The following is a 14,259-nucleotide window of genomic DNA, read 5'->3' on the forward strand; positions in this document are numbered from 1 at the left end:
GCTCTTGCACCCTCTGGAATGCCTGATGTTGTCCTTGGTGGGAAACAGTTTTATCATGAGAAACTTCTCCCTCCCTTTATGATTAATCTCTACAAGGACCGCTTGTGATTGGACAGAGATTAGAGAGAGATAGAGAGATTAAGATAATGGAGATATACCCATCTCCTAGAACTGGAAGGGACCCCGAAGGGTCATCGAGTCCAGCCCCCTGAACTTCACTAGCAGGATCAAGTACTGATTTTGCCCCAGATCCCTACGTGGCCCCCTCAAGGATTGAACTCACAACCCTGGGTTTAGCAGGCCAATGCTCAAACCACTGAGCTATCCCTGCTCAGGAAGGCTGCCATGTGACAGTTAACTTCCATAAGTGAAGGGCCATCACGATTATCCTGTGTTGGTGGCACCCTGTCCAGAGCTTGATGGACTCCAGACAGAGAGGAGACAAGTATGCACCTCCTTGCTTGTTGATGAAGTGCAACATGTGTTGTCCGTCCGGATATTCATTGCAGAATTCTGAAAAACAGATAGGAAGGCCAGGCAGGCTAGCCTGATGTGTCTGAGCTCCAGAACACTGATGTGGAACCCCCTGTTCTGAGTGATAGCTATTGCATCAACAGGAATTTGTCTTCAGGAAGGTATGCTTTCACTGATCTAGGAGTCAAGGCTCCTATGAACATTATCATCCGTGATGAGCTAAGAGAGAATTTTGTGTAGTAGGCACCTTAGCTCAGAGAACAGGGACAGGACATATTCTAAGCTTGCCACCATCTCCTTCTAGGAACTGCCCTGAGTCAGCCAATCTTTGAGGTAAGGGTAAATGGGAATGCCCTTCCTTTTGAGATGGGTCACTGGTACTTCTAGGCACTTTGTAAAAACTCTTGGTGTCACGGAGAGCCTGAAATGCAGTATCTTACACTGGTAATGACTGGTTCCCACTGTGAATCATATGTACTTCATGTGCACCAGATGGACAGCTATGGGGCTCCCATTCCCTGTGCTGTTCCTGGTCTGGTTGAGGACTCGGATGCTGTATCCTTCAAGGAATGATGTTTTGTGTCCTCCCTCTGAGACCTACCTTCACATTTGACGCTATATTTGGATTCCATCTGTCTCTGTTTTGTTTACATACAGGCATGGTTGCCAGTTTTGATGCCTGTGTCAGAGAGACCAGTGCAGGTGCCAGAGCAGTTGATGGTGAGACTGTCATTATCGAGGCTTTCAGTGTTGAAGACTTCACTGATGCTGAAGTAATCAGTGTGGAAGTCACTGGTGCCAGTTATGGTGGTGCTCTCTTTACCTTCTCTCCAGTGCTTGATTCTGGGGTATGATTTGTACTCAAGGGAGCTCTGGCCAATACTGGCTCATTTGGCCTTGCTCTAATAGTGATCTTCATTTCTGGGTCCAAAGTTACCGTCATCGATTGCTCTAGCAGATATAGCTTGAGCTGGGTGTCCCTGGATGAAAAGGACTTGCACACAGAGCACCTGTCTGGGATATGGCATTCCTCTAGGCAGAAGAGGCATTGACTGTGTCCATCCTTGGTGATCAGTCACTCACAGGAGGCCAGGGTTTAAACTCTTAAAATTTGGAGTTTGCCACAAGGTGTGGTGATTAGCATGAAGTGCCTCACCCTGGTTTATAGGAGGGTCCCCGGTAACTTTTTTTTTTCCCTCTCTCTGTCAAGATAAATATTTCTTTACAAATTTGATGACATAAATGGTTTTAAAGTCTCTAAGAAGAATAGTGTGTTGGCCAGATGGTAAGTTCCTTCTCACTGCCATGAGTGATAAGAGGAAACTGAGAGAGGGTCAGAGCCACTCTACCTTTAATCCCTTGTGTGGGAGCATGAGGAGGCACAGGGTGCATGTGCGGTCCTGACACTCTGTTATTCAAAAGAACCTGATCTCGCATGCATGATGCACATGCACACCTAGTGTAAGATTCAGACACAGAACTTTAGAACCTTAATCAGAACATCAACAGATTAGGAATAATCATTTAGACCAAGAGAATTTTGCAAGTCACAAAAGTCTGGCTGTCCTTCAATACTAGATGTAGAAAAGAAGAGTCTCCTATATCAACTAGTATGACAGAAATCTGAATGTCAATTTGTATTTACCAGGCACTCTAATTACCCTGCTATCATATAATCCAAATATCACAGTAGCATACAAACTAATAGAAAAAGACAAAAAACATAAGAGGGCCAACCTACTGACTTACCCTTAGTTCAACAATGGGCATATGTTGGATTTACTCCCTCAAAATTCAGAACCAGTTTCTCTTCCAGAAGATAAAAAAACCTGGCCAACTGGTCATGCAGCTTACTTGTTAATTGTTCAGACTGTCATTTCTGCCACAGAGCAAAAAGTGCTTAACAGGACTTGTGGCTAAAACATAGGACCAAGAGTCAGGATAGATACAAAAATTCTATTCCCATTTCTGCCACAGATTTACTGGGTACCCTTTGACAAGTCACTTAAACTTTCCATACCTCCATTTTCCCATCTTTAAAACTGGGAAGATATTATTGAGACACACATCACTGGTTAGAAAAAAGACATTTACCTTTTCCATAACTGGTGTTCTTTGAGATGTGTTGCACATGTCTATTCCACAATAGGTGTGCATGCTCACCACGTGCACCAGTGCCAGAAGTTTTTCCCCTAACAGTACCCATAGGGGAGCGCCCCAGCAACCCCTGGAGTGGCGCCTCCATGGCGCAGTATAAGGGGCGCTGCGTGTTCCCCCTACCCTCAGTTCCTTCTTGCCAGACAACTCCGACAGAGGAGGAGGAGGGTGGGATGTGGAATAGACATGAGCAACACATCTCGAAGAACACCAGTTACGGAAAAGGTAACTGTCTTTTCTTCTTTGAGTGATTGCTCATGTGTATTCCACAGTAGGTGATTCCAAGCCGTATCTGTTGGAGGTGGGTAGGAGTTCACAAATTCTCAGGACAGAGTACAGCCCTGCCAAACCCGGCGTCATCCCTGGTTTGGGAGACGATCGCATAGTGCGAGGTTAACATGTGAACTAAAGACCACGTGGCAGCCCTACAAATGTCCTGGATGGGGATGTGGGCCAAAAAAGGAAGCCAACGAGGCTTGCACCCGAGTCGAATGCGCCTTCACAATTGGTGGTAGAGAGATTCCCACCAGGTCATAACAGGTACGGATGCACTAAATGATCCAGTTGGAGAGGTGTTGAGTGGAGATCGGCCGACCTTTCATGCGCTCAGCCGACGCCATGAACAGTTGAGAGGACTTTCTGAACAGCTTAGTCTGCTCCAGATAGAAAGCCAGAGCCCGTCTCACATCCAGCATGTGGAGATGGCGCTCCTCACTGGACGTGTGGGACTTGGGGCACAGGACCGGTAGAAAAATGTCCTGACCCACGTGATAGGCGGAGACCACCTTTGGGAGGAACCCAGAGCATGGGCGGAGCTGGACTTATCCTTATGAAACACCATATACAGGGGCTTGGAGGTCAGAGGTGGGACCAGGAGCACATGGCTAACGGCTCAAATGGGGGCCCTGTAAGACAGGCCAACACCAGGTTTAGGTCACACTGCGGGACTGGGGGCCTAACATACTGGAAGAAACAATCCAACCCCTTAAGGAACCGGCCAGTCATAGCATGGGAGAATACCGCGTGGCCCTGCACTGGCGGATGGAAGGCCAATATAGACACCAGGTGCACCTTGACTGACGAGGGCGCCAGGTCCTGGGCTCTAAGGTGGAGGAGGTAGTCCAGAATAAGATGGATCGGTGCGGACACTGGGGAAATGCCCCGCTTGTCTGCCCATTTGGAAAATTGAGACCACTTTGCCAAGTAGACTAAGCACGTGGAGGGCCACCTGCTTTCTACGATCACGTGTTGAACCCCTTCTGAGCACGTCCTTTCCTCCCTTCCTAACCATTGAGCAGCCACGCCATGAGGTGGAGTACTGCTAGGTTGGGGTGGAGGCGGCGGCCCTGTCCTGGGAGAGCAGGTCCAAGCAGGACGGCAAAGGCTACGGCGACCGCCAGGCCCGTGAGGGTCCTGTACCAATACTGCCTGGGCCATGTCGGGGCAATCAGAAGGACATGGGCCTTGTCTGTCTATCTTTTCCAGGCCCTTGCCAATCAGCGGGAATGGGGGAAAGGCATAGAGAAACTGGCCTCACCAGGACAGGAGGAAGGCATTGCAGATAGCACCCTGTCCCAGCGCCCGTCCCCCCAGAGCAGAACCAGGGACATTGATGGTTCTGCCAAGTTGTGAACAGGTCCACCTGGGGAGTTCCTGTGCACCACCTCCTGCGAGAGGTCCCCCTGGAGGGACAGGGGCAGGTGGTGGTTGGGCAGGGAGGAAGTAAACTGGAGGATGTAGCCCCGGGAGATGGTGTTGAAGACCCATCGGTCTGAGGTCAGCCGTGACCACTCCGGGAGGAACGCACACAACCGATTGGAGAAGGGAAGTTTTATTGAGGGTGGATCCCTGACGAGAACTGTCAGGGCACCTCCGGGCATCCCGTCAAAACGGCTTTTTCCCCTGCCTGCCTTTGGAGGACCCAGGTTGGGAGGCAGGCCAAGACTGCCTCTGTGGGCGCCTCTTATAGTCCTATAACTTCTTATAAGCGCCCTCGTATTTTGGGTAGGTGGCCTGAGTGGGAGTCTATGCAGCTTGAACTTAGGTTCAGCCGGAGCCGGAACATAGAGACCCAGAGTCTGGAGAATCATGCAGGAGTCTTTCAGGCCATGCAGCTTTGTATCCGTTTGTTCCACAAACGGAGCTTTGCCGTCAAATGGGAGGTCCTGTAGGGAGGTCTGCGCCTCGCTGGACAGCCCAGAGAACAGGAGCCACGATGCCCTTCTCATGGACACCACAGAGGCCATGGACTGCGCAGCCGTGTCCGCCGCATCCGAAGCTGCCTGCAGGGTTGCCCTGGCAGCCGCTGCACCGTCCTCCACCAGCGCTTTGAACTCCTTCCTGTCATGCTCCTGGAGGGAGTCCTCCAACTTGGGCAGGGAGCCTCACAGATTGAGCTCATACCAGCCCAGGAGAGCCTAGTGGTTCGCCACCCATAACTGGAAGCTTGAGCACGAATAAAGTTTCCTTCCAAAAGAGTCCAGCGTCCGTGAATTTTTATTTTTTGGTGTAGGGGCTGACTGGCCCTGCTGCTCCCTGTGGTTGACAGACTCAACCACCAGGGAGGTAGGAGCAGCGTGGGCGTATAAGTACTTGTGTCCCTTGGCAGGTACAAAATACTTGCATTCTGCTCTCTTAGAGATGGGGGCCAATGAGGCTGGTGTTTGCCACAGGGCATTTGAAATTTTTGCCACCCCTTCATGGAGAGGCAAGGCCACCCTGCCCGGTGCCGAGGAGGACAGCACATTAAACAGGGAGTCCGAGGGCTTCTCCATCTCCTCTGCTTGGAGGTGGAGGGTTGATACCACCCTTTTGAAGAGTTCTTGGTGAGCCCTGAAGTCTTCCTGCAGGGCAGAGCAGTGCCGAGAGTCTCGGTTGGACAGAACCCAAGCAGACAGTCTGGTGGGCATTGAGGGCAATCCATGTGGACTTTGCCCTGAATGGTTGCTGGGCGGTGAACGGCATTGGGAACGTTCCCTCAACCGAGACTGGTACCGAGCTGGGAGCGACTGCGGAGATCCCAGCAGTGGCTTGCCTCTGGAGCATGGGGCTGACGTCGGCGGTGCTCCTGGTACTGGCATGGACATAACAGCATGGACATAACATCCCGAGCAGCCTGCAGAGCCTCCGGTGTGGAGGGCATCCGGACATCCGGGGAGGCCTGTTTCGAATGGGCCGGGCTACTCTGCTCAACGTGAGTCAGAGGCCTAGAGGCTGGTGTGGATCGAGGACTGCCCGACATGGGACTAGCCTCTGTCCTGGGTTTACTCTGGTGCCGCGGTGAAGAAGGTCGCTTTCTAGCCTTCCTAGGCATGCCCTGTGGATGGGCAGTGGTGCCGACTGGTCAATGGCGCTGAAGGGTTGCCGCGCACCGACACCGTGGTGCCTGGTGCTGACTCGGAGTGGCGTACCAGAGCCGGGGTCAGCGCCGACTCCATCAGAATAGCCTGGAGCCTAATGTCCCTTTCTCTCTCTTTCCGGGGCTTAAATTACTTGCAAATCTTGCAGCAATCTCTGAGATGGGTTTCCCCCAAACAGTGCAGACAGTCCGTGTGCGGATCACGCAGTGGCACAGATCGCCTACAAGTGTTGCACGACTTGAAAACTGGGGTGCAGGACATGCCCTGGCACAGGCACTCTAACTAAGCTAAACTAACTAAACAATTAACTAACTATAGGTACCATACACTGAACTAACAGGCAGTTTTGGGGACGAGCTACAGCAAAGCTGGAGCAGAGCAGTTCCAAAGCACCTTCACTGGCAGCAAGAAGGAACTGAGGGCGGGGGGAGCACGCAGAGCCCCTTATACCGCACCATGGAGGCACCACTCCAGGGGTCGCTGGGGCTCTCCCCTCCAGGTACTGCTAGGGGAAAAGCTGGCACCGGTGCATGTGGCGAGCACACACACCTATCGTGGAATACACATGAGCAATCACTCGAAGAAGAACCGAGGATTACTTAATTAGTGTCTGAAAATCGATCTGAGAATCCTGGATGAAACAGCAAAATATTACTGAGAGAGTAACAACATTAATAGTTGATGTAGCATGGGTCTGGCCACTTACACAGACTGTGCCTTTTCTGTCTGTCTAGGTTTTTATAATGTCATCCATCACCATAGTATCTCAGCACTTACAGCATTTGTGACAGACCCAGACCAGTGGGATACAGGAGTCTGGTAGAGGGCAAATATACTGGTCATTGGACGAGTAGTTTTCTGTTCCCTGAGTGACCAGAGCAGGGGCTGCACTAGAGTAATCAGGAACCTGCTAGAACCAATTAAGGCAGACAGGCTGATTAGATCACCTGCAGCCAATCAAGGCAGGCTAATCAGGGCACCTGGGTTTAAAAAAGAGCTCACTTCAGTTTGTGGTGTGCGTGTGAGGAGCTGGGAGCAAGAGGCGCAAGGAGCTGAGAGTGAGAGGGTGTGCTGCTGGAGGACTAAGGAGTACAAGCGTCATCAGACACCAGGAGGAAGGTCCTGTGGTGAGGATAAAGAAGGTGTTTGGAGGAGGGGAAGATCACTGAGGTGAGCAAATCTGCCAGTAAGAGCAGGACCCACCAAGGTAGAGAAGGAACTTTGTCACACATTCAAAAGATACATACATCTATTTTAAATGAGTAATAGTATTTGCAGGGAAGGATATGTTGATGTTGGGCTACTGGGTATACTTGTCCTTAAAGTCTTACTTGAAAATAAAAAGTTATCTTCAAAAGCATTGTATTAAATCTGTCCATGATATCTTAAGGTGCAGGAATGCTGAAATAAAAAAAATAAAAGGGTCCTGAAAGATTTTAAAGCTCAAAACTCAAAGCACCTTGCTCTTCAGTCAGAGATCTCTGTGAGAACAATAGATTGCAACACTGTGAATCAGTAATATGAAAATACAGCCATCAACAACATTTAGAGTTCGTCACTAGTTTTATGGCCTGTTTTTAAAAAATGCCTGTTAAGGCATGTTTGACCCACCCTTCTACTGTTGGCAAACACCAATAATCCTTTACAGTAAGGATACTGTAAATTTCTACAGATCTATGAAGAGTAAGGACTTGTTTTAATTGTGCAAATACATTCAGTTCTTTCCATTACTACTGGAGAATAAGCATCACCACAAACCCATATACAAATCAGGTAGTGAAATAAACCCAGACTGAAATCACTGTACATGTAGTTACACGCTTACGTATTATAGACATTAAAAGTACAAAATATGCTTAACAGCACACACCCTTTGAACTGTGTAGGAACTAGGATATTTGAGCCAAGATACACATGCAAGAGTATACAGAAGAAAAATCAAAACAGGTTTGCCCCAGTGCCCAGCACTTCTCTTTAAACAAAACAAATTCTTACCCTGGAATCCAGCCAGTGGCTTCTGTTATGTGCGTCTGAGTGACCATTGCTGGTGCTGGGGTGTATGGACTCCCAATCAGAACGCTCCCTGAATTGGTCAGTCTTTGTGGTGTGCTTATGATCTATGAAAATTAGAAACAAAATTACGTTCTATAAAACAATTTAAAAGTAAATGGACATAAATCAACACGAATCATGGTCTTAAGCAAAACAATTTTAGCATTATGTAAACTGCAGTCACATGCACTTAACACTGAAACTGCATCACTTAAAAATATGGCCTCAAACTATCTTGCAACATATTATATTCCAGGTCTTAATGTGAGACCCAATTCCACTCTCTTTTGGCAATTTCCTTCAATCTAATCACATCATTGAGAGAGTTTCTTAAGTAAAGAGTATGAAACTGAACTTTTTCTCATAAACACATGCTTGCAATGCATGTGTCACAGGTGAAAGGCTATATACCATATATATCTCACAGCTGTCTCTTGATTTTGGGGATCAGTGGAACTGGTGGAAAGGGAGGCTGGATATCACTGCAGAAGGCAGGGATCGGCCAAGGAACCTAGGCTCTTGCCCCCTCTGGAACGCTTGATGTCCTTGGTGGCAAACAGTTTTATCATGAGAACTCCCTTTTATGATTAATCTCCAAACTCAAGAAAATTCTGCAGGACTGTAGATGAATTATATAATCATATTCATAAAATTATGAAAGCTATACCTTAAAATTCTGTTTAAAATGTTGTCTACATTAAAAGAGACCTCTTGTAGCTGAATCGGAGTTAAACTGTGCTCAGAACTAAGTGTAGACAAGGACAAACCAAGTAGCCTAAAATAGTAACTTAATTTCATATTAATCAATCAATAAGTTTATCTGTACTTTTCCTGTAGTGACCCATGTGAGTCAAAACTGCATACCTTAGATTTAGATGGGATTAACAATTTCAGTCAGTCATTCTGCTAATTTGGTTGGCTCTTATTCAGGCAATAAAAAAAGGCCTACACAAACAATTGTTAGGTTAGTTGGGCTATGTATTCATGAGGCTTACAAGTTGTAATGGGTCCACCATAATAGGGATACAAATTGGAACAAATCAGAAGCCTATGCGTACTGTTGACGCCGGGCTGAATTTTTTCAGTATCCAATATTGCAAATGCCTCATTTGTAGATGAGCATAGGGAGTTACATTTGTCGCTGAAGCCATGAGACCCATTAACCACACAAAAAAAAGATATAATTTGTTCTGGAAATAGATGTAGAAGGTTTATGGCTGATTTTTTCTTTAAGCATCTGTCGCCACTGTTAAGTCCAAGAAGGTGCCTGTAAAAGGAATCCATTGAGTGGGTATTAGTAATGATTTTTCCCAGTTTATTCTGAGCCTTAAGTTGTTGAAAAGAATACAGATCTGGGACATGACTATAGAGAGGGCTTTCTTTGATGGAACTTTGATAAACCAATCATCTAAATAAGGGGAAATGAAAATACCCTGTCGCTGGTAGGTGGGCAACCACCACCAACAGGCATTTAAAATAAAAAACACTTAGGGCCAGAGATAGGCAGAAGGGGCGGAACTTGTATTGAAAATTATCTTTTCCTATGATGAAATGGAGGTATTTGCAGTGAGGTGGTCTTATGGATATGTGAAAATAAACATTTAAATCAACAGCTGCAAACCAGTCCTGTTGCGTAATTACAGATTCTAGAGACAGCAAGTGGAAGTGGAACCACTTTATGGAAAAATTCAGTTTCCTCTGATCCAATATTGGATGGAGAATCCCATCTTTTTTTTTTTTTTTTACATTAGAAAGTACTTTGAATAGAATTATTCTGGTCATCCATAATACTATTAATAAACAATGATAACTGATTTCATAGGTGATGGTAGTATCATGCCATAACTTCCTGATATTTCATGATTCTCATTCCAAAAGTGGAAGATGAAAAATATTTTCTTCCTAATGCATCCATCCTCTTTCTCTCCCTATCAGAAGAAGTTTAATGCACTATACCTCCCTCAGAGCATTGAACTGGGGTCTCCAGCACCAGAGAAATCACAGGTGGATGCATATGGATCACAGGAAAACTTAACCCTCTTGGGGGGAGCTGGTAATCAGCTTCCCCAGACATTGGTTCAGCTGATTTAGAAGGTTTTGACAGTCCATCCAAAAAATTCTGCTTCTGGAGAATTAACCCAAAATATCAAACACTGGGTGTGAAGTCTCCTCCACAGCTATTTACGGCATGCCCAGAATCTTAGCCATTATATTCATTAGTTCAGAATAAGAACATCATCCTCTGAAGGGAATGAAAAGGAAACTAAATTAACAAAGAAAGACTGGCACCAGCTTCTCTGTCCTACCAGATTCCTCCAGCCATCTGTCCTACAGCTCTGGACTATGTGATTAAGGCAATTTCTGAGACTCTGCCACAGAGGGAATTCTCCTTCTGCACCTTTGCTTTAGATTAGTTAAAGCTAAATAAATCTCTTTATTAAACCAAAATATCTACAGAGACAGTACACTGAATCTATATCCTTTTTTATTCTCCGACTATCACCCTTGAAGATCTTACACCATTCATGCAGACCTTGTTTCTGAGAGAAGCTAGATTCTGCTCTCTCCATAATGCATTGTTTCATCTGTCCACCTAATGGTGCCACTGGACAGCAAAGAGGTCTCTCTTCTCTACAAGTTTGCAGCATCCCAGTATGGGACTAGAAGAACTCTGAATTGCCACATCAGTGAATGTTATTACCGCTCAATTGCCAAGTCAGTCATTTATCCTTATACTAAGAACTCTGGGAAAGTATTTAAAAAAGAAAGGTTACTTCTCTTCTCTTCTAGTAACTGGAGTTCTACAAAATGCATGCCCCCTATCTGTAGTCCACTGTGGGGGTCCATGTGCTACATGTGCCAGAAAGCTGAAGATTCTTGCTAGTAGTATCCGTTGGTCTGTGTCTGAGCCCCTTCCTCCTCATGCTTTAAGCATATTAGGTATTCGAAAACACAAGAAATGGAAGCAGATACAGGAAAGCCAGATTGTCCCTTCATCCAAGTTTGAAATCTGGACCACTTTAGATGGTAACAGATTCTAGTAGAATGCTTTTGTGAGTTAATTAGTACATCCTGCACAGATGAAGAACATGACTGCTCAAGAGCAGACTGCTCAAGTCCAATCACTCATGTCATCAGGTGAAGACTGTGGGTCCATATGAAAGATCCTGTCCTCCTGGCTTGGACAGGAGAGCTGAGGGCAGGGGAAGATATGTGAAGACTCTGCTGGACAGCTGAAGGAGACTGGTAATGACCACTGTTGATATGGCCAAGTCGGGGCAATAAGTATCATCCTTGCCCTGTCCTGATATATCTTCCTTACCATCTTTTAAATCGATGGGAAGAAAGGAAACACACACATCAAACCCTTCCTCCAATGTAAAAGGAAGGCATCTGACAGGGATTGTCAGTCTCTGCTTGCTCTGGAACAGAGAGAGGCAACGTATTCTATTGACCCTTACTGTGATTTGTGCATCTGGGAGCTGTCTCTGCTAAAATAGTTCATGAAGATATTGTTTTCTCCTGCTAGGTGCAGGGCCACAGGATAAAATGTCGTGACAACACATTAATCCATAGACTTACTGATTCTGTGAACAGAAGAGCAGAGTGCACCGCCCCTGCTTGTTGATATCATCATCATCGGCAATCCCTCAATTCAAGGATGATCTCTACCACAGCTTGTTGATGTAATACATTGCTGATGTATTGTCTGTCACCACCTGTACAACACTCTCTTGCAGGTAAGGGAGGAATGATTTGAGAACCAGATGAACAGGTCTTAATGATATGCAGGGATCCCTCCTGAGGGAGCCAGTGCCCTCGAACTGTCAAATGATTCAGATGTCCTCCTTAACCCGTTGTTGATGTGTCTGAAGTCACTGTCCAGGATGGACTTGTAGGATTGAATTGTGCACCCCTGAGCACATTTGTCCCGATTGACCAGTCTACGGAGACTATGACATTCTGAGGCATGGTGATCAATGACTGAAGGTTGTTCTGACTTGTCCTGTACACCTGAGACCTCCAGTGTTGTAAACGTCTCATCCTTAGATGCGCAAAATACATCTCCAATACATCTGTTAGTTTATAAGGTGCCACAGGACTCTTCGTTGCTTTTTACAAAATAGATCTTGTAAGTAGTGGCCACCGTGAGACCCGGGAAGAATTTTAAACCTTCTGGGTGGGACACTGTCAATCTGTAACGGTACTAACTAATCTTGATAAATCTGTTCTCTGGTAGAAAAGCTCTGATTTCCACAGAGTCCAGGATGGTACCTACAAAGAGAATCCTTTATGAGGGGCAGAGGATTTTCTCTGGGCAATTAAGAAAGAGCCAAGGTCTGAAAAGAATTTATCCTTGAAACTGATATGGTTTAACAGCTCCTCATGCAAGAGGGCCTCCAGTAGCCAGTTGTCCAAATAAGAGTAAACATAAATACCCTGATTCCTCAGATGACTGCTACCACAGAGACAGTTTGTAAAAATTCTGGGTGCTGTGGAAAGGCCAAATGGGAGCACCATGTATGGATAGTGGCGACAAGCCACTGTGAATCAAAGATACTTGTGATGATTTTGATGAATGAGATATGAAAATGTGCATTATTTAGATCGACAGTTGCAAACCAATCCATAACTGACAGCAAAGGGGTTATGGTGGCCAGAGATAAAATGCAGAACCAAAACTTTCAAATGTATTTATTTAAATCCCTTAAATCCAGTACTGGCCAAACCCCACCCCCAATAAGGCCTTAAGTCCCATGATTGCTAGTTACTCCAGTAAGTGGGATTTGGTGCCTGCAGGAGGCAGGCCATATGGTACTACAAAGCAAGCTACAGGTTTCTGAGTTCTCCCTCCATCTTCTTCCTGCTACAGTTACCACTGTACACCTGAAACAGAATGCAACAGTGGATCCAAAGGGAAGAATGGAGATCTAGCTCTTTATGGAGTCCCAGTAGGTATCCAAGGCAGAGGAAGCAAAGGGTGGTCCAGGGGAAAACTCCCGATGTCTTGTGGCCTATTCTTCTTAGCAGGAGACAAGGAAGACAAACTCAGAACTGGGTAAATGTGTCTCCTTTTGGAAACCCTAATCTTCCCATCCAGAAATGATGAAGAAATCAGAGCTGGGAGGTGAACCTTGTCTGTCACAGTGACAGACCTCTTCAGAACTGACCCCAGAACTGAAAGAAGATCCAAGAATCACAATACAACATTAGACACAGGTCTGTATCCCCTATAACTGAAGAGGGAATGGACCTCTGCTTTGGAACTGTAGCAGTTTTGTCAGAATCAGAAGGATCTGACAGGTCTGATGCATGGGAAATGACACTACTAATACTGGCATTTTGGCTCTGAGTCTCCTTTTCTTCTATGCTATGACAGAAGGAACTGAGATTCTGACCCACTGAGCAATTCCATCTTCCTGGCACTGGAAATGGAAGTCAGAACTGGTAATGGTCCTGCAGCTGCAGGGATTCCATGTGGGTTGAATAGGTGGGAGGAACAAGGTATGGCATCAGTGCTGAACTCTCTCTCAACCTCTCTTCCAGAAATGAAGCAATTGGATCTGACCACATGGGCCTCCATTTAAACATCTGGATCCTCAGGGGATTGACTGAGTGGGTCTCAGGAACCAAGTCAAACACCAACAGGTGTAGTGGCTTCTTGGAACCCTTCAGTTGTTTGGAGCCATTGGCAGCCACAGCAGCAGAGAGACTGGTCTCTTACACCTAGCATCTGAGTCCTGACCAGGTTTAGATGGTCTAGCTATGAGGGCTTCTTTTAGGAAGAGGAGCTGCAAGTGAATCTCCCTATCCTGGGTGTGAAAGTTCAGCAAATAGAATACCCAGAAGGTGAGCATCTTTCTCCCAGGCACTTGAGGCACCACATATGGTTGTCAGATGCAGGGAAGACAGCCAGGCAGGAAGCGCACTTCTTGAATCCAGCTTCTTCTGTTTCCTCAGTTCCTCTATAACCTGAAGCCAGGAGAAATCTGAATTCATGAACTAACTATACTGAAAATGAGCTAACACTATTTCTAAGACTCCAAAGAAACCAGAGCAATTAACATCTGCCCAGGCACGCAGATGGAAGAAACTGGGGCGGTGAGGGAGTTCCACCCCCTTTATAGCCTCGCTCTCAGTGTGTCATGATGCTGAACGGTGGGAGGGCATGGTAGTGCTCTGACTGACGCTGCTAAAAGAGGTTTTTACTGTAAGA

At 46.3% G+C, this 14,259-nt stretch overlaps 1 protein-coding gene across 11 annotated transcripts in view; it reads right to left on the minus strand.

Moving 5' to 3' along the window:
- Positions 1-14,259, minus strand: part of TFDP2 (transcription factor Dp-2) — a 178,997-nt gene that overhangs the window by 34,767 nt on the left and 129,971 nt on the right. For all 11 annotated transcript variants that reach the window (XM_045030682.1, XM_045030684.1, XM_045030683.1 and 8 more), the window contains one exon: positions 7,986-8,107. In XM_045030682.1, the coding sequence (XP_044886617.1) occupies positions 7,986-8,107 (122 nt within the window). The remainder of the gene's footprint in view (positions 1-7,985; positions 8,108-14,259) is intronic.

The sequence above is a fragment of the Mauremys mutica genome, chromosome 9 (genome assembly GCF_020497125.1).
Source record: "Mauremys mutica isolate MM-2020 ecotype Southern chromosome 9, ASM2049712v1, whole genome shotgun sequence".
Classification (NCBI taxonomy): domain Eukaryota; kingdom Metazoa; phylum Chordata; order Testudines; family Geoemydidae; genus Mauremys; species Mauremys mutica.